General features: G+C 49.9%; 1 protein-coding gene across 9 annotated transcripts in view; it reads left to right on the top strand.

The window, feature by feature from the left end:
* The window catches only part of EPS15L1 (epidermal growth factor receptor pathway substrate 15 like 1), a 107033-nt gene that overhangs the window by 31468 nt on the left and 57760 nt on the right, over positions 1-17805 (top strand). For all 9 annotated transcript variants that reach the window (XM_045166755.1, XM_045166756.1, XM_045166757.1 and 6 more), the window contains 4 exons: positions 5858-5983; positions 9605-9664; positions 13038-13271; positions 17284-17441. In XM_045166755.1, coding sequence (XP_045022690.1) covers positions 5858-5983; positions 9605-9664; positions 13038-13271; positions 17284-17441 — 578 coding nt within the window. The remainder of the gene's footprint in view (positions 1-5857; positions 5984-9604; positions 9665-13037; positions 13272-17283; positions 17442-17805) is intronic.

The following is a 17805-nucleotide window of genomic DNA, read 5'->3' as shown; positions in this document are numbered from 1 at the left end:
TTCGGAAGGATTTCTTTCTGTGTAGTCCAGTTGCATGGCATCTACTTTGAAAAGCATCTGCTTCATTGTGAAAGATGGTTCTAAAGGGCTCTTATTACTCCTCAGACCATTTCAGCCCCTTTCCAGCAGGGGCTGTGTTGAGTCCTCAAGAGAAGAGCTGGTGGCTGAGGAGCCTGTGAGGCCTTGAAGAGGGGAGTTGGGGAAGGAATGGTGCTGTGATGGGCAGAGAGCTTCGGGTCCCTTCAGGGATCAGTGACCATTGTTAGCCATCTTTTCTGTTGTGAAAGTCCCTAGGCTTCCTGAAGCCAGAGTCGGCAAGTCTGACAGATCCATGGAGAATTCCACACTCCAGGCAGATGGAGGGAGGTGGGCTTCTCAGTGCTGACAGCAAGGCGCGCGCTCAGTGTCTGCCTGTGTTCTGATTTCAGTTTCTTTCTTTTGAATTGCGGTAAAATATATGTCGCACATTCACTGTCTTGCATGCATGCGTGCTCAGTTGTGTCCGACTCTCTGCGACCCCATGGACTGTAGCCTGCCAGGCTCCTCTGTCCACGGGACTATCCTGTCAGGAATACTGGAGTGGGCTGCCATTTCCTCCTCCAGGGGATCGTCCCGACCCAGGGATGGAGCCCGAGCCTCCTGTGCCTCCGGCACTGGCGGGTGGATCCTTTCACTGAGTTACCTGGGAAGTCCCGGTTCACTATCGTAACTGTTTTTTAAAATTGAAATATAGTTGATGTACAGCATTCTGTTAGTTTCAGTTTCAGAGTTATGCTACTTTTCATAGCGATTTGACATTTGCATGTGTTGATGATCACCATGGTAAGCCTAGTAAGCATCTGTCTGCACCTAAAGTCCCTACAGTGTTACCGTATTCCTTGTGCTGTGCATTGCATCCCCGGGCTTATTTGTTTTGTACCTTCCAGTGTGTACCCTTTAATTCCTTTCAGCTGTTTGCCCAGCCTTCTACCCCCTCCCCTCTGGGAACCACCTGTTTCTTCTTTGTATCGAAGAGTGTTTTCATTCTGTTTTGTTTCTTAGATTCCACATGTAAGTGAGGTCATCTGGTTTTTCTTTTTTTCTGTCTTCTTTCATCTAGCATGAAACCCTCTAGATCCATCCATGTTGTCATGACTGGCAAGATTTCTTTTTTTTTAATGAGTAATAATTCATTGTGTACACACACCACATCTTTTAAAAAATACATTTTCTTTAGTTTTGGCTGTCTGAGGCTTTTCTCTCGTTGCAGTGAGTGGAGGCTCACTGTCTGGCTGCGGTGTGCGGGCCTCTCCCGGTGGTGGCTTTTCTCGCGCGGAGTGCGAGCTCTGGGGCACGCGGGCCTTAGTCGTGGCCGCCTGTGGACTCGGTAGTTGTGGCTCCTGCGCTCGAGAGTACAGGCACGGCAGTTGTGGCACGTGGGCTTGGTTGCTCTGCAGCATGTGGGATCTTCCTGGATCAGGGATCAAACCCGTGTCTCCTGCATTGACAAGCAGAGTCTTTACCACTGAGCCCCCAGGCCCAGTGGTAAAGAATAGGGGTAAAAAATGTCCCCCACCACACTTTCTTTTCAGTCTTCTATTGATTGACACTTGGGTTGCTTCCGTATCTTGGCTCTTGTAAATAATACTTTAGTGGACATAGGGATCACGTCTTTTCCAATTAGGGTTTTTATTTTCTTTGGAAAAATACCCAGAAGTGGAATTGCTGGATTGTATGACTCTTCTAATTTGTTGAGGCGCTTCCATGCTGTTTCCGGTCGTGGCTGGACCGTTTTATGATCCTGCCAACAGGGCACAAGGTTGTTTCTACACTCGCACTGACGTTTGTTGTTTGTTGTCTTTTTGTCGGTAGCCATTCTGACCGGTGTGAGGTGATACCTCGTTGTGGCTTTGATTTGCATTTCCCTGGTGATGACATTGAGCATCTTTTCATGTGTCTGCTGGCCATCTGTAATACTTCTTTGGAAACATGTCTGTTCAGATCCTCTGCCTGTTGGTTAATCCGGTTGTTTGGTTTTTGATACTGAGTTGAATGAGTTCTCTGTATATTTTTAGATATTAACCCCTTACGAGGTAAACCATTTCCACATCTCTTCTTCCATTCATAGGCTACCTTTCATCTCTGATTTTATTGATTTTAGTCTTCTCCCTTTTTTTCTTGGTGATTCTGGATAATGATTTGTCAATTTTGTTTATCTTCTCAAAGAAACAGCTTTTAGTTTTGTTAATCTTTGCTATTGTTTCCTCCATTTCTTTTTCATTTATTTCTGCTCTCATCTTTATGATTTATTTCCTTCTACGAGCTTTGGGTTTTTTTGTTCTTTTCCCAGTTGCTTTAGGTATAAGGTAGCGTTGTGCATTTGATGTTTTCCTGCTCCTGGAGGTAGAATTGCATTGCGCTAAACTTCCTGTAGAGCTGCTTTTGCAGCATCCCATAGGTTTTGAGTCATCATGTTTTCATTGTCACTTTTTTTTTTTAGGTATTTTTAAAATTTCCTCCTTGACATCTTCAGTAACCTGTTGGTTATTTAGAAGCATATTTAATCTCCACATATTTGTGTTTTTTTACATTTTTCCCCCCTAGATATCCCTAATTGATATGTAGTCTCATAGTGTTGTAGTCAGAAAAGATGCTTAATACAACTTCAGTTTTCTTAAATTTACCAAGGCTTGACTTGTGACCTGAGATGTGATCTATCTTGGAGAATGTTCCATGTGGCATTTGAGAAGAAAGGGTATTCTTCTCCGTTTGGGTAAATGTCCTGAAGATATCAATTAGGTCTATTTAAAGCTTGTGTTTTCTTATTAATTTTCTCTGTGGATAATCTGTCCATTGGTGTAAGTGGGGGTGTAAAAGTCACCCACTGTTATGGTGTTACTGTTGATTTCCCTTTTTATGTCTGTTAGTGTTTGCCTTATGTATTTGGCTTCCCTGGTGGCTCAGTGGTAGAGAATCCGCCTGCAGTGCAGGAGACGTAGGTTTGATCCCTGGGTCGGAAGGATCCCCTGGAGAAGAAAATGGCAAGCCACTCCAGTATTCTTGCCTAGAGAATTCCATGGACTGAGAATCCTGGTGGGCTACAGTCCATAGGGTCACAAAGAGCTGGACGTGACTGAAGCGACTGAGCACACTCCTATGCTGGTTGCATCAATGTTTACAATTGTTGGGTCTTCTTTTTGGATCGATCCCATAATCATTATGTAGTGTCCTTATCTCTTGTAATATTGTTTATTTTAGGGTCTGTTTTGTCTGGTAATGAGAATTACTGCTCTGGCTTTCTTTTGATTTCCATTTGCATGGAAAATCTTTTCCCATCCTCTCATTTTCAGTCTATACGTGTCTCTAGGTCTGAAGTGGGTCTCTTGTAGACAGCATATACATGGGTCTTGTTTTTGTATCCATTCAGCCAGTTGGTGTCTTTGGTTGGAGTGTTTAATCAGTTTACATTTTAAGTAATTATTGATATATGTGTTCCTATTCGCATTTTATTGTTTTGGGTTTGTTTTTGTAGGTCTTTTCCTTCTCTTGTGTTTCCTGCTTATAGAAGTCCCTTTAGCATTTGTTGTAAAGCTAATTTGGTGCTCCTGAATTCCTTTGCTTCTGCTTGCTATTAAAGCTTTTGCTCTGTCTGTCAATTTTGAATGAGATCCTTGCTGGGTAGAGTAATCTCGGTTGTAGATTTTTCCCTTTCATTACTTAAAGTGTATCCTGCCACTCCCTTCTGGCCTGCAGAGTTTCTCCTTAAAGATCAGCTGTTAAGCATATGGGGTTTCCCAAAGCAGCAAGTATATTACCTGCTGCTTTTCATACTTTTCTTTTGTGTCTAACTTCTGTTAGTTTGATTAATAAAAGTCTCAGTGTGTTTCTCCTTGGGTTTATCCTGTATGGGACTCTGTGTTTCTTGGATTTGATGGACTTTCCTATTCCTTTCCTATGTTGGGGAAGTTTTCAACTATAATCTTTCCAAAATTTTTCTCTTACACTTTCTTCTTCTCTTCTTCTTCTAGGACCTCTATAATTTGAATATTGGTGCATTTGATATTGTTTCAGAGGTCTCTGAGACCGTCCTCAGTTTTTTTTCATTGTTTTTTTCTTTATTCTGCTCTTTAGTAGTCATTTCCACCGTTATGAGGTGGAATTTCCACCATTCCACCTCACTTATCCATTCTTCTGCCTCAGTTATTCTGCTATTGATTCCTTCTGGAGTATTTTTCATTTCAGTAATTGTGTTGTTCGTCACTGTTTATTTTTTCTTTATTTCTTTTGCTGCTGCTGCTGCTAAGTCGCTTCAGTCGTGTCCGACTCTGGGTCCTTGTTAAGTGTGTTGAATGATTCTTGTGTTTTCCCCATTCTGTTTTTGAGATTTTGGACCATCTTTGCTAACATTACTCTGAATTCTTTTTCAGGTAGTTTACCTATTTCCTCTTCCTTGGTCTTGTGAGTTTTACCTCATCCCTTCATTTGCACAGTGCTTCTCATCTTTTCATTTTGTCTAGCTTACTGTGTTTGAGGTCTCCTCTCCTGTGGTTAGAGGGTCACAGTTCCTCTCAGTTTTGGTCTCTGCGCTCGGCGAGTGAGGTTGGTCCAGTGGCCTCTGTAGGCTTCATGTCAGGAGGGGCTTGTGCTTGTGTTCTGGTGGGAGGAGGTGACAGGGCTGTGTGAGGTGGTGTGTTTTGGGGTATCTGGGGGAAGCCTGTCTGCTGATGACTGGGTTTGTGTTCTCACCTGGCTCCTTATTTGGGTGCGGTATCCTGCTCTGGGCGCTCCCGGCAGTTGGGAGGTGCTGGGTCTTGAGTCTGTGTGTTCCTTTCCGGTGGTCAGGGACTCCTGCCTGTACTCAGCTGTTCTCTGCAAGATCTTCTGCATCTGAAGATGTACTCCTGATGCATCTGTGGAGAGAGATGTACTCCACTTCCACCTGCTCCTCTGCCGTCTTGTCTCTCTGCCTTCTCGTTTTGTTGATGGTTTTCTGTGCTGTGCAGAAGCTTTTAATTAGGTTCCATTTCTTTCTTTTTGTTTTTGCTTTTGTTTGCTTTAGGAGACAGATCTAAAGAAGTATCGCCACAATTTATATCAAAGAGTGTTGTGCCTATGTTTTCTTCTAGGGGTTTTCTGGTCTTACACTTAGGTCTTTAATTCACTTTGAGCATATTTTTGTATGTGGTGTAAGACAACGTTCTGGTTTCGTTCTTTCACATGTAGCTGCCCGGTTTCCCTGGCACCACTTACTGAACGGACTGTCGTTTCTGCAGTGTATGTTTTTGCCTCATTTGTCTTAGATTAATTGAGCATAAGTGTATGGCTTTATTTCCAGGCTTTCCGTTGTGTTCCTTTGATCTTTGTGTCTGTTTTTGAACCAGTAGGATACTGTTTTGATTGCTGTAGCTATGCAGTATAGTCTGAGGTTAGGGAGCTTGATATTTCCAGCTCTGCCTTTTTTCTCAAGACTATTTTGGCTATTTGAAGTCTTTTGCATTTCCATACAAATTTTAAAATTACTTGTTCTCATTCTATGAAAAATGCCATTGGTATTTTGATGGGGATTGAATCTCTGGATTACCTTGGGCTGTTTTTGTTGTTGTTTAGTCACTAAGTGATGTCCGACTCTTGTGACTCCATGAACCATATAGTCTGCCAGGCTCCTCTCTCCCCTGTTGACCTTTGCCACCATATCCGTAGTTGCTCGAGGACTGTGTCCTTCTGCCTAGACTTTACTTTGGAAGTGCAGGAAGACTGTCCTGTGCTCTTAGGTGAGCCCAATGCTGGATCCTTGCCCACTTTCAGTCAGCTTCAAGGTCAGGGCTCATTTTGGACACTCATACTTTTCCCCTCACTCAGGCTGTTTCTTTCCAACTAGGTAGAAGAAAAGGCAAAATTTGATGGAATTTTTGAAAGCCTCTTACCTGTCAGTGGTTTGCTGTCTGGAGACAAAGTCAAGCCAGTCCTCATGAACTCCAAGCTGCCTCTTGATGTCCTGGGCAGGGTAAGTGGTTCTTTCATACAGGGCACTACTGCTGAATCTGGTTGGTATGCCACCCTGCCACCTCCCCCGACACTTCAAGGCCTTACGGCACAGCCGTGCACCATCAGTTTTCCCAGGAGCTGCTGTGGATGGAGTAGTCACTGCATTTGGGCTGGCTCGGGGCCTCACAGGGCGCAGCTCACAGAGGCTTCCCAGCATGCATGGGGCGGCAACTCAAAGGTGCTCTCGCTGCCCAGGACTGAGGACAGGCCAAGCTGGACTTGAAGCCAGACCTCTAGGAGAGGAGTGTGGTTATATATGTTTGTATTTCCTTTCTATTTTTCATTTTTTTTTCCTCTCTGTGAACCTAAGGTAAAGGTACTTTCAATTCTGCTGCAAGTTTAGATAAAATTTTATGCATTCTCCACCTCCCCCCCTTTATTTTAAAGCGTCAGTTTTGTTCCTATTAAACACAAGTATTTAAAATGTTATTTTTTGGCTGCACTGCACGGCATGCGGTATCTTTATCCCCCAACCAGGGATCAAGCCTATGCCCCTGCAGTGGAAGCACTGAATCTTAGCCAGTGGATCACCAGGGAAGTCCCTACAAATTTTTTAGATCCAGCTCTCTAAACCTGACTGTTTTCTTTCTGAGATTTGGTTATGGCCGCTCACGTCTGCCCTGTGCACAGAGCCCAGCTCTGCAGTGGCTGTCTCCATGCTGCTCTGGGTCAAGAGGGATGGATGTCGTCCTCTGGATGGAGCTGCTGAGGTGACAGAGGCAGACCTAGAGCAGGAGGACAGAGCAAGGCCCCCGCTGCCCTAGGCCACAGCTGTGGGTCAGGCTCGTGCCATTTGGGAGAACCGTGGGCAAGGGGCAGATTCCTGCACGCGTGGAGTCACCTAGTAATGTCCCTGTCTGACTCGCACATTTGCAGATTCTGACCCCTTTTTGTAGCACCCAGGTAGGACTTTGTTTGGAAATGAGGCCACTAAGAAAAGGGATCTCACAGATCCCTTTGTCTTCTTGGTCATGGTGTGGTGTAGACGGAGACCTGTTGGGGGAACCCACAGCGATCACCAGTGGTCTTTATCGGGCAGGACGGGGTGATCTGTTCCTGCACAGGGTGTGCCTTTATTTGGCAGTTCTTCAGAGTACCCGACAGCGGGCTGCGACAGTGTCGTAAAGCCAAGTCGTGCACAGGCAGGGAGACCGACAGAAGTGGGTGTGCCTTATCAGAAGGGGAGCTGCCGCTTGGAGGGTGGGCTCTGCAGACCTTCTACCCTGGCACCAGGTTTTCTCCACAGGGCTCACTTCTCTGCTCTTCTCTCATTCTCTCCCTCCTTCCAAACACCAACCCACACATGCACCCGTTTACCCGTGTTACCCACGCCCCCACGGCCACGCACCCGCCCATCCATGCACGCGTGCCCCCACGGCCACGCACCCATCCATCTGTGCATGCGCGCGGCGGTGCACTCAGGCGTCCGTCCACGCATCTCTGCACGCTCATTCATCTGTGCACCCCTGCACCCACACGTTGGGTATCCATTTAGTCATCTGGAACCTTTTTTTGGAGTCTGCTCTGCGCCAGCCTTGTGCTGAGCACTGGGAAGAGGGGGATAGAATTATTAATAGATACAGTCCTGAAGGTCAAATAAGTAAGTAATAGTTAAGATCCCAGTATTTATGTATTGAGGGCTTAGTATGTGCCAGACTCTGTTCTAGGGCTTTGCAGGAATGAAGTCACTGAGTAACTTGCAACTACTTTATTATGGATGGTGTTATGGATGCTGTCACTTTTGTTTTCTTTCTTTTCTGTTTTGAGATACAGCATGTGGATGTGCCCTGACCGTGTCTTGAACCAGTGCCCCCTTCACTGGGAGCACAGTCTTAACCACAGGACCGCCAGGGAAGTTCTCCATTTTCTGTATGAGGAAATGGGGGCCTTGAGAATGAGCAGTTGGTTGCTCAGGGTTTCATGGAGAAGGGAATGAGGTCCTGGTGGTCCCAGAGCTCTCACTTTTCCCTGGTGCCCCCCCGCTCCACCATTGCCTCCTTGATAATCACAGTTCTGCTTGGTGGGGACAGTAGTAGAAGGGGAGGTACCTGACCTGTCTGAGCGGGGGGTTCAGGGCAGGCAGGGAAGGCTGCCTAGAGGAGATGCCCCTGGGTCGTAGCCTCCAGAGGGAGGGAACAGGGGCTTATGATGGGTTGAGAAGGCTGGTTGCGCGATGGCACATGCAGAGGCCGCCCAGCATGCCGAGGAGGGCTGGCGTTCTCACCAGGCAGTTCCACCCACCGGGGATGTTGAGCGGTGTCTGGAGACACTCTTGGTTGTCCCACCTGGGTTGGGTGCTATTGATAGCAGGTGGGCAGAGGCCAGGGATGCTGCCCAGTAGCATACCGTGCACAGGGTGGCCTCCACAGAGGTGATCTGGCCCCAAACATCAGTGTTGCCAGGGTGGGGTAGGACCGTGGAGCCAGGAACGCCTGTGTGTGCTGTATTTTGGGGAATGCTGCTCTTCCTGAGCTGCTACTTCCCTAGCTGAGACCATGGACGTAAAGCACTCAGCCCAGTGCCAGACACTTAAAAGGGCATCCGTGTGCTTGAGGGGACTGTGAATGGTTTGAGGGCCCTAGAGGTCCAGGTGGAGTCCCAGGAGGATGGGCTGGGGTGTGGAGCCCAGCTAAGGGCACAAGGCTCCCTGTGCCAGGCGGAGCGGCAGGGTCTGAATGCTGTCAGTGGGGTGAAGTGGGGTGAGAGTGTGTTCTAGGGCAGGTCCTGAGGTTACCCTGGGGACAGGAGTAGAGGCAGGGAGGCCAGCTGAGGCTCTGGCCTCTGTGGAGTGATGGAGTGGCCCAGGCCAAGGACGCAGCAGCACTAGGTGAAGAGGAGGGCCCACAAGCAGCCCTGGGCTGAAGCAGCTCGTGGTTCACTGGGTGCGGGTACCAGCATCCATAGCATCGTGGATGGACCCTGGCCCTTTGCCTGGCTCTGGGCACTGGTGTCCGAGTCAGGCCGGCCCCCCTACTGGTCCTGGATGGCTGACCTGGGTCACGAAGCTCATGCCTTGATTGTACTTTGGAAAGCCTAGCACACGGCATTTGATCTGTGCCTGCCTTGTCTTTCTGGGTGCTAGGTTGACCTGGGATAGTTTGTGGCCTCTTTCTCACCATCCACTGATAGGGGAGAGGAGGCGCGATCCCATAGTCCTACTCAAGTGCATGCCCATGTCCCTCCCCAGCCGTGTTGGGGATGGGGTGGGTGGGAGGGTGTGTGCGTGTGTGCATGTGTGTGTGCACGTGCAGGGGTCGGGCTTGTGTTCAGAGCCAGAACTGTACTAAAACCAAAGACTAAAAACCAGATTAGACGTGATTATAATCATGGTCATCTGTTAGTGAAAATGATCGTCAATATGGTGGAAAGGATCTTGGAATTGACAACACTTCATCGGATCATGGCTTTTCAGAGAACCTAAAGACTGGTTTGTAAATGCACTTTGATTTCCTTGTCTTAACCTGGGTGTGCAGTCAGAATGTGAGTTCTGGTGGGTGTGCCTGCCACCACGCAGGCCCTTCCTGCCTGCGGGAAGCCCAGGTACCGTCCCCCACTAAGCCTTGCTGCTCTTCCCTTGCAGGTCTGGGACCTCAGCGACATCGACAAGGACGGGCACTTGGACAGAGATGAGTTTGCAGTGGTAGGTCCCTGCTGAGACTCTTCCCCACCCTCCTGAGGATGGAAACGTGCCACTCGTGTGGGGATTTCTGGACTTTTTTCTTTCTTTTTTTATTGGAGTATAGTTGCTTTGCAATATTATGTTAGTCTCTGCTGTACAATGAAGTGAAGCAGCTATATGTGTACATATATTCCCTCCCTCCCACCCTGGATTTTTTTTTTTTTCTTGTTTATTTATTTGGCCATGCCTTATGGCATGTGGGATCTTTGTTTCCCCACCAGGGATGGAACCTGTACCCTCTGCATTGGAAAACCAGTCTTTAACTGCTGGGCCGCCAAGAAATTCCTCTTGCTTAATTTTTTTAAGAATGTTTATTTTGACATAATTTGGGTTTAATTTGACAGACTTCTCTTGAATCTTCACTCAGATTCCCAGTGTTGCCATTTTACTACAATGACTTTCTTTCTCCTTCCCTCTCTTCCACTCCTTGCCCCCCTGTCTCCTCTCATTGGCATATGAGGGTATACAGGCATATATACACACACATTAATTTTTCCTTTGAACCATTTTAGAGTTTCAGACATGGGCCTTTTCATCCTGAAATACTTCAGTGTGTATATCCCCAAGCCAGAGGATTCTCTTAAGTTACCACCATCTAATTCAAGATCAGGAAATTGGCACTAACATTGTGTACTGTTGTATTATCTGTTATTATAGGTTATGTCATATATGTTTTGTATATATACACATATATATATTATGTGTATTATTTTATTAATCTCTTGTCTAATTTAAGGATATTATTCACATTTTGCCAGTTGTTTCCCAAAATGTCCTTTATAGTGAAGGAGACTCCAGCCTCCTGTGTCTGTACTCCTGTTTCTTGTAATCTAGGTCAGCTCCTGCATCTGTCTTCCTGTCTCGTGGTTGTGTGGGCATTTTTAAGGCCAGCAGTTTGTAGAGCGTCCCTTGGTGAGGGGTTGTCTGCTGTTTCCTCGTGACGATCCGGGGATTATACTTCTGTGGGGCAGGTCCCCCTGAGGTGATACTTGTTCTCCTCAGGGCACAGGACATCCATAGGACGTGTGATGTCTTATTACACGTCTTCGACCTTGGTGTCAACCGTGATCGAGGTCAGGTGGAGGCTTCGGGGCTCTCTCTGCAGTTACTGTTTCCCTTTGTGCTCAGTCTTCATGAGAGACAACGCGTGGAGGCGGAACACGCTGCACCCTTGCACCTCTCACCTGCTAGTTGTCGCATCCTCCCAGGAGTCTCCCCTGAATCAGTCAGGGTTCTGGTAGTTGTCTTATGAGGATTTTCTGGTTTTGTCATTCCTTGTACATTTTCTAGCTCGCCCTGTACTGTAAGGTATTTGTTCACGTCACAGTGGACTTAGGGACGTGTCTCCTATTCTGTGTTCCATGGTTTAGAATCCTTTACTCGAATGATTTATTTTGCCCAGTGGGAGCTCTTGCAGCCCAACTCCTTTGTCATTTGGTCACATGGTATCATTCTTTGAGCATTTGCTTACTTTTGTCATGATGTGACATTCCCGGCTCTTGCTGTGTACCCATTCTCTCAGCTCCATTATCAGCCATTGCTCTGGGACCCCCAGTTCCTTATAGTGGAGAAGGGTATTAGAGACATGGTCTGGGCTCTGGAGGATGCCACTGCTTCCTTTGGCCCTTTCAGCAGACAGAGCTGGGAAGCAGGTGTATGTGCAGACATGACCACCAGGTGTCCTGACGGTTCCATGTTGGCTTCTGTCCATGCCAGATCCCTGACACTCCTGGCCTCTTCTCCTTTAGCAGCAGTGCTAGATCTCTGCGTAGTTGGGGGCTCTTAGGTCCCACGGGCCACCTTCCTATGCAGCTGGCCTTCCTGCACACCCCTGCAGCTCCCCATACACTTCTCCCAGCTGCCTGCTGGGCTGACTTTGCCTGGCCCCCATCTCCCCACCCTGGGCCCAGGTCATCCCGTCCCCTTTTTCTTTCTCCCTTCCCTTCTCCTCATTCGCATCTTTGATCTTTCTCTCCGCTTTATGACATTTATTCACTCATCTCATTCTATTAAATGTCAAACGAAAATAGAATAAAGTAGCCCCTTATAGTTAAGGACAATGCTTTAATAAATAGTAATTAAGTTCAGGGCTTCCCTGGTAGCTCAGACGGTAAAGAATCCGCCTGCAGTAAGGGAGACCCGAGTTTGATCCCTGGGTTGAGAAGGTCCCCTGGAGGAGGGCATGGCAACCCACTCCAGTATTCTTGCCTGGAGAAGCCCCATGGACAGAGGAGCCTGGCGGGCTACAGTCCATGGGGTTGCAAAGAGTTGGACAAATTGAGTGACTAAAAAGCACACACATGATTAACTTCAAGCAAAAAAAAAAAAATGCTGAATAATCTGGTAATTCCTAAGTAATAGAAAAACAATGAAATACAACAATATTCATCTTCTGTTCCAGGAATTTTCAATGTATTTAAGATGAAATTTTACAATATACAAGTGAATTAAAGCTTGTTACTATCTTACTATACAGTGGTATAAAGCCTTTGAAATTTTAAACTTCTAGATTAAACATTTTCCAAGAAAATTATAAATTTCTCATGTGATTCCATTCATACTCCCTCGCACCCCACACTGCTCAGTTGTGTTTCTTCCCCCCAACACACATCAGCTTCTCTGAGCATTTTCCGTGTTTCTCTGTCATCCTGTTCTTTTCACTGGCTGTCCGTTATTATTTTTTAATGTATGGTAGAATACACGTAACAGAATTGATCGTCGTAGCCGCTTTTAGGTTTGGGGGCTTAATACACTCCTGTGGCTGTGCAGCCATCACCGCCGTCCGTCGTCAGAGCTTTTTGACCTGGCAAAGCTAAAGCCCTGTCCCCATTAAGCGCTAATCCCCAGATCCCTCATGCTTTATTTTTGTATTTCTTTTTTTTCAGATATATTTGACTGCCCCAGGTCTTCGTTGTGGCGTGCAGGATTTAGTTCTCTGACCAGATCCCTGACGCTCCTTCCCTCTTCTCCTTTAGCAGCAATGCTAGATCTCTGCGTAGTTGGCAGCTCTTAGGTCCCATAGGCCTAAGACCACGGGCCTTAGGTCCCACCGAACCCAGGCCCCCAGCAATGGGATCGTGGAGTTTTCAACCACTGGACTACCAGCAAAGTCCCTCTTTTGGTACTCATTTCAGTGTTGTGTGATTGAATGAACGTCTTGGAAAATCATGCATTGGTGGCATAGCTCATCAGAAAAGGTTTATTTTCACTCGTTCTGTTTGGAAGCAGCCTCAGAAAGAGCTGTCTTCATGGCATGCCTGAGCCACTGAAGAGCTGCCCTCCGCCTGCCCTGGCGCTGGGCCTCGCCCCCAGATGCCTTCTTTTGTCTGCGCAGGCCATGCACTTGGTGTACCGAGCCCTCGAGAAGGAGCCTGTGCCCTCCGTCCTGCCCCCGTCCCTCATCCCGCCCTCCAAGAGGAAGAAGACAATGTTTGCGGGGGCCGTGCCCGTCCTGCCTGCCAGCCCCCCACCGAAAGACAGCCTGCGCTCCACGCCTTCCCACGGCAGCGTCAGCAGCCTCAACAGCACCGGAAGCTTGTCTCCCAAGCACAGCATCAAGCAGGCACAGGTGAGTGCCCTCTGCGTGCTGGCACGCCTCAGAGCGGCTGTTGGCACTGCTGCGTAGAGTCCCAGTAAGAGGTTGCTCAGGAGCGAGTCATTGTGACCCAAGAAGGGTAAGGCTGGGATCGAGTCGCATCTTTGTAGCGCGTGTCTTAGGCCGCCTGGCTGCTGTGACAGTGCCATAGACCGGGTGGCGTCTAAGCAGCACATTTGCTTCTCACTTTCGGAAGCAGAGGTGCAAGATCCCGGCGCGCGCGGACTCGGTGTCTGGGGGGCCGCTTCCGGGTCCACAGATGTCTGTCCTCTCACTATGTCCTTGCACAGCGGAAGGGGTGCGGAAGCTCTCTGAGGGCCCTCTTACAAGGGCACACTAATCCTGTTCATGAGGACCCTGTTCTCATGAGCTGGTCACCTCCCGGAGGGCCCCCCGCCACTTCTAACACCATCACACGGGGGCTGAGGACGTGTGGTGTATGAATTGAGGGGGTCGCAGACATTCAGACCATAGCAACAGGGCTTCAGAATTAACTTTCTCCTTCCCTTATACATAAACACCACCTTTCCCCAAACACACTGAGCGCGTTCCCACCTTGGGGCACTCTGCTCACCCCCCGGCCCTCCTTCCTCGGGCAGACCCTTGGCTGGGAGGGCGTGCCCCCAGATTGCACCCTGAGGTACCTGGCATCGCAAGGCCTCTGCTCACAGGTCACTTGTCTGGAAAGCCTGGTGTGACCACTGCTGACCCTCTACCTGCCTTCTTCTAGCACACGTGGCCTGTTCTGCAGTTAATTATGTATCGTCTGTTCAGGTCCCCCCCTCACCCCCAGCCCTCTGCTGTTAGCTTTGTGAGAGCAGAGTTAGTTCCTGATTATAATGTCAGCGTCGAGAAGAAACTCTGGTGCTTTGATGCTCAGTAAACACATGTTGAGTAATCAGATGATGGAGGGAGGCATCCGTCTCATGTTAGGAAAACAGGAGGGGGCTCCACCTCTCCACAGGACAGCTCCTTATTTGTCAAAAAGGATGCTTCTCCCTCTGGCAGCATCATGAGGAGCTCTTTATGAAAAGGCACCTTTGACATTGTCTGAAACGTGCAAGAACAGGAGATACGTCTCTGCCTCACTTGTGGTTTCAGAGGTGATGAACTGTGACAAGGAGGCCAGCCAGCACCACATGTGTATTTGCAGTACGATGGAGATGAGAAACGCACAAGAAAACAGCGAGGTCTCTTGATAGTGACATTTGAAAAAACCCCGGTATTATTTAGTTTTGGCTGCACTGGGTCGTCATTGCCGCACATGAACTTGCTCTGGTTGTGACAGGTGGGGCTGCTCTGTTGAGGTGAGCAGGCTTCTCGCCGTGCCGGCCCCTCTTGCGGAGCACAGGCGCTGGGGCACATGGGCTTCAGTAGTTGCGGTGCACGGGCTTAGTTGCTCCAGGGCATGTGGGATCATCCTGGACCAGGGATGGAACCTGTGTTCCCTGCATTGGCAGGTGGATTCCTATCCAGTGGACCACCAGGGGAGTTCCAGTGATCGTGACATATCTTTAAAGCTCGGTTTTCAACTTGTGAGGCTCAAGGAGCTTACATATCTTGGAGTTGGGGGAAAAAAAAGATATCAGATAGGGAGGAGGAGGCTTAGTCCTAGGAGCCCGTTGGAGAGGGAGGTCGCAGCTGGCCCCATCCAGGCACCTTTCCTAGCCCACCAGCTGTGCCCAGTACTTTCTGGGGCTGCCCTCTGGGGAGACAGATGATAAACTAAGCTTCAGATGATAAGCTTAGTTTATATCAGTAAACTGAGGAAGCTCCAGCAGTCCTGAGAAAGCAGAACTTGGCCTGGCCTGAAAGTGTCCAGGTAAGGAAGGGTTGCCCTCCTGCAGGTGGTGCCAGCTGGAAGGCCCCTGCTGCGGTGACATCTGAGCTGACATTTGAACAGTAAGAAGCTACCTGAGGACTAGCGCCTGGCCAGGCTCTGAAGTGGGGACGTTCCCCGTGTCCTTGAAACAGGAAGAAGGCTGGGGCAGAGTGAGTCAGGAGATGGTGAACTGGACTCAGAGGTGGGGCTGGGCCCAGTGACTTAGACTTGCATGAGCTACTGTTTTCCAAGACCCAACACCTTTAAAAAAATTATTTATTTTTTTTGGTTGTGCTGAGTCTTTGTTGGTGCACACGGGCTTCCTCTAGTTGCAGTAAGCGGGTTGCTGCTCTTCATTGCGTTGCTTAGGCTTCTTAGTGTGGCAGCTTCTCCTGTTGGGGAGTGTGGTCTCTAGGTGCCTCAGCTCTAGTTGCTCCACAGCATGTGGGATCTTCCCGGATCAGGGATCGAACCTGCGTCCCCTGCATTGGTGGGTGGATTCCTATTGAATGTACCACCAGGCAAGTCCCAGACCCAAGACCTTGAGTCTGCAGAATTCTTGCCAAGAGTTCTTAAGTACCATGGGTTAGGTCACATGTGGTGTGTTTCACTGACAAGGGAGCAAACGGGGCTGAGGTTGCTGATGGGGGCAGCCCACCCCCTGGTGGTCTGGCGGCTCTCCCCAGATCCCAGGAGCATGCTGCTGACCCCGCCGACTAGACGGTGTACTGCTGGCCACGGTTGGGGGTCAGAGGTGGGGGTGTGTGTCCCCTTCCCCAGGAATAGGGGCAGCTTGTGAAATCACAGATATGAGAGCAGGCATCTCTGTGGACCCACAAACTCCATGCCTCCCCCAGTCCTCGATCCCTGCTACTTTCCTCATCCCTAGGCGAGCGAAGCCCTACCTGGGCCCCCAGAGGGCCAGTTACGGGGGCCCTGACCCCACGTCTCCTGCATTGGTAGGTGGACTCTTCACCACTGAGGCACCAGGGAAGCCCTGCCCTGGCCCTGGTGGCCCCTGGCATCTGCCCTTCTTGTGTAGGACTTGAGCAGGTGGTGTGAGGATAGATCACACGTGTGCTGGGTGACCGACCACTGAAGTTGCAACACTTTGCTGGGCTCTCAGCTGCGTCCGCCGCAGCAGGGCCCCCTGAGTGGTGGGTTCCTCCTGGGTGGTGGTCGTGCCCCTCTGAGGCGTGGGCTCCCGCACCAGCACTGTGGACTCTGGGTGCCCACCCGTCCCATGGGCGCAGTTTGCACGTCAGCCCCACTCACTGCGTGGCAGTGCCTTGTGTGTGCTGACGCCTCCCAGGGGGCTCTGCTGTGTCTCAGGGAGTGGGCTCAGGCTCAAAGGAGGATGGAGTGGGGGTCTGCAGCTGTGGGCTGTGAGGCTGGCCCTGTGGCAGCAGAGAGCACCTGCGGGTGGAAGACGGGGGGCTGGGGAGGCAGCCTGGCCACCGGGCGGGTTCTCGGGAGACAGGCCTTCCAGAAGGAGTGGTCAGGAGGGTCCTCTCTGGTGCACTTGAAGCTTCCCCCTGGCAGGGGTACCGGCTTTCCCTGTTTCCCAGGCAGCGGGGTGGGCGGGCTGTTGGCAGATAGACCTGCTGGGTCTTCACCTTTCTCTTGGGACAAAGGTTCAGGGCGCTGTGATAGGGTTGCGAGAGGCACAGACGGGCCATTGGGTGAGACTGACCGAGTCAGCACTCAGCTTTCTCCCATCTACAGACCGGAGATCCTGTCTGCCCGTTCGCCTCATGGAGGGTCTCCTGCTGAAATGAGCACGAGAAGACTTTAATAGTGTAATATCTATAGGTGATAAAAAGCCTGAAGATTTTAAAAAATAGTTTATTTACTTATTTTTGGCTGTGCTAGGTCTTCGTTGCTTTTGTCTCGTTGTGGAGAGCAGGGTTGTAGTCCGCAGACTTCTCTCTGGTCGCGGAGCACAGGCTCTAGGGCGCGCGGGCTTCAGTAGCTGCGATTCCTGGGCCCTCGAGCACAGGCTCGGTAGTTGTGGCGCACAGGCTTAGCTGCTCCACTTCACCTGGGGTCTTCCCGAACCAGGGATTGAACCCACGTATCCGGCGTTGGCAGGTGGATTCTTTACCACCGAGCCACCAGGGAAGCCCCAAAGCTTGAGAATTAATGTCTGAAAACCCCTTTCAGCCAACAGTAAGCTGGGTGGTGCCGGTGGCAGACAAGATGCGATTTGACGAGATTTTCCTGAAGACCGACCTGGACTTGGACGGCTATGTGAGCGGCCAGGAGGTGAAGGAGATCTTCATGCACTCGGGCCTCACCCAGAACCTTCTAGCACACATATGGTAAGGGCGGACAGACGGACCTCTGCTCCTTAGCACTGGGGGCCTCACTGACCCTCCCAGTGAGATTTGGGCTGTGTGTGGGCAAGGCCGGAGCGGGCGGCTGTCAGGGCCGAGTGTACGGCCCGTTCCCTGTATTGCACGCGTGTCCACGTAGTCTCCTCCCGTGGGAAGGCTTCCTGTTGTGTTCCTCTGGGGAGCTCAGGGGCGATCCGAGTGGCCGGGGCCAGTTCTTGCTAGTGGGCCTGCAGCTTTCAGCACAGCCACCGGTGCTGCAGGCGCTCGGTCCGGACCCCTTGGGGGTGCAGTGTGCAGTGAGGACGCCAGAGGCTCCAGCAGGGCCACCCTGGGCCTCAGGGCTGTGGCC

This window comes from Bubalus bubalis, chromosome 9 (assembly GCF_019923935.1).
Source record: "Bubalus bubalis isolate 160015118507 breed Murrah chromosome 9, NDDB_SH_1, whole genome shotgun sequence".
NCBI classification, from domain to species: Eukaryota; Metazoa; Chordata; class Mammalia; order Artiodactyla; family Bovidae; genus Bubalus; species Bubalus bubalis.
The sequence above is the reverse complement of the archived record's forward strand: the minus strand, read 5'-3'. Positions and strand labels throughout refer to the sequence as shown.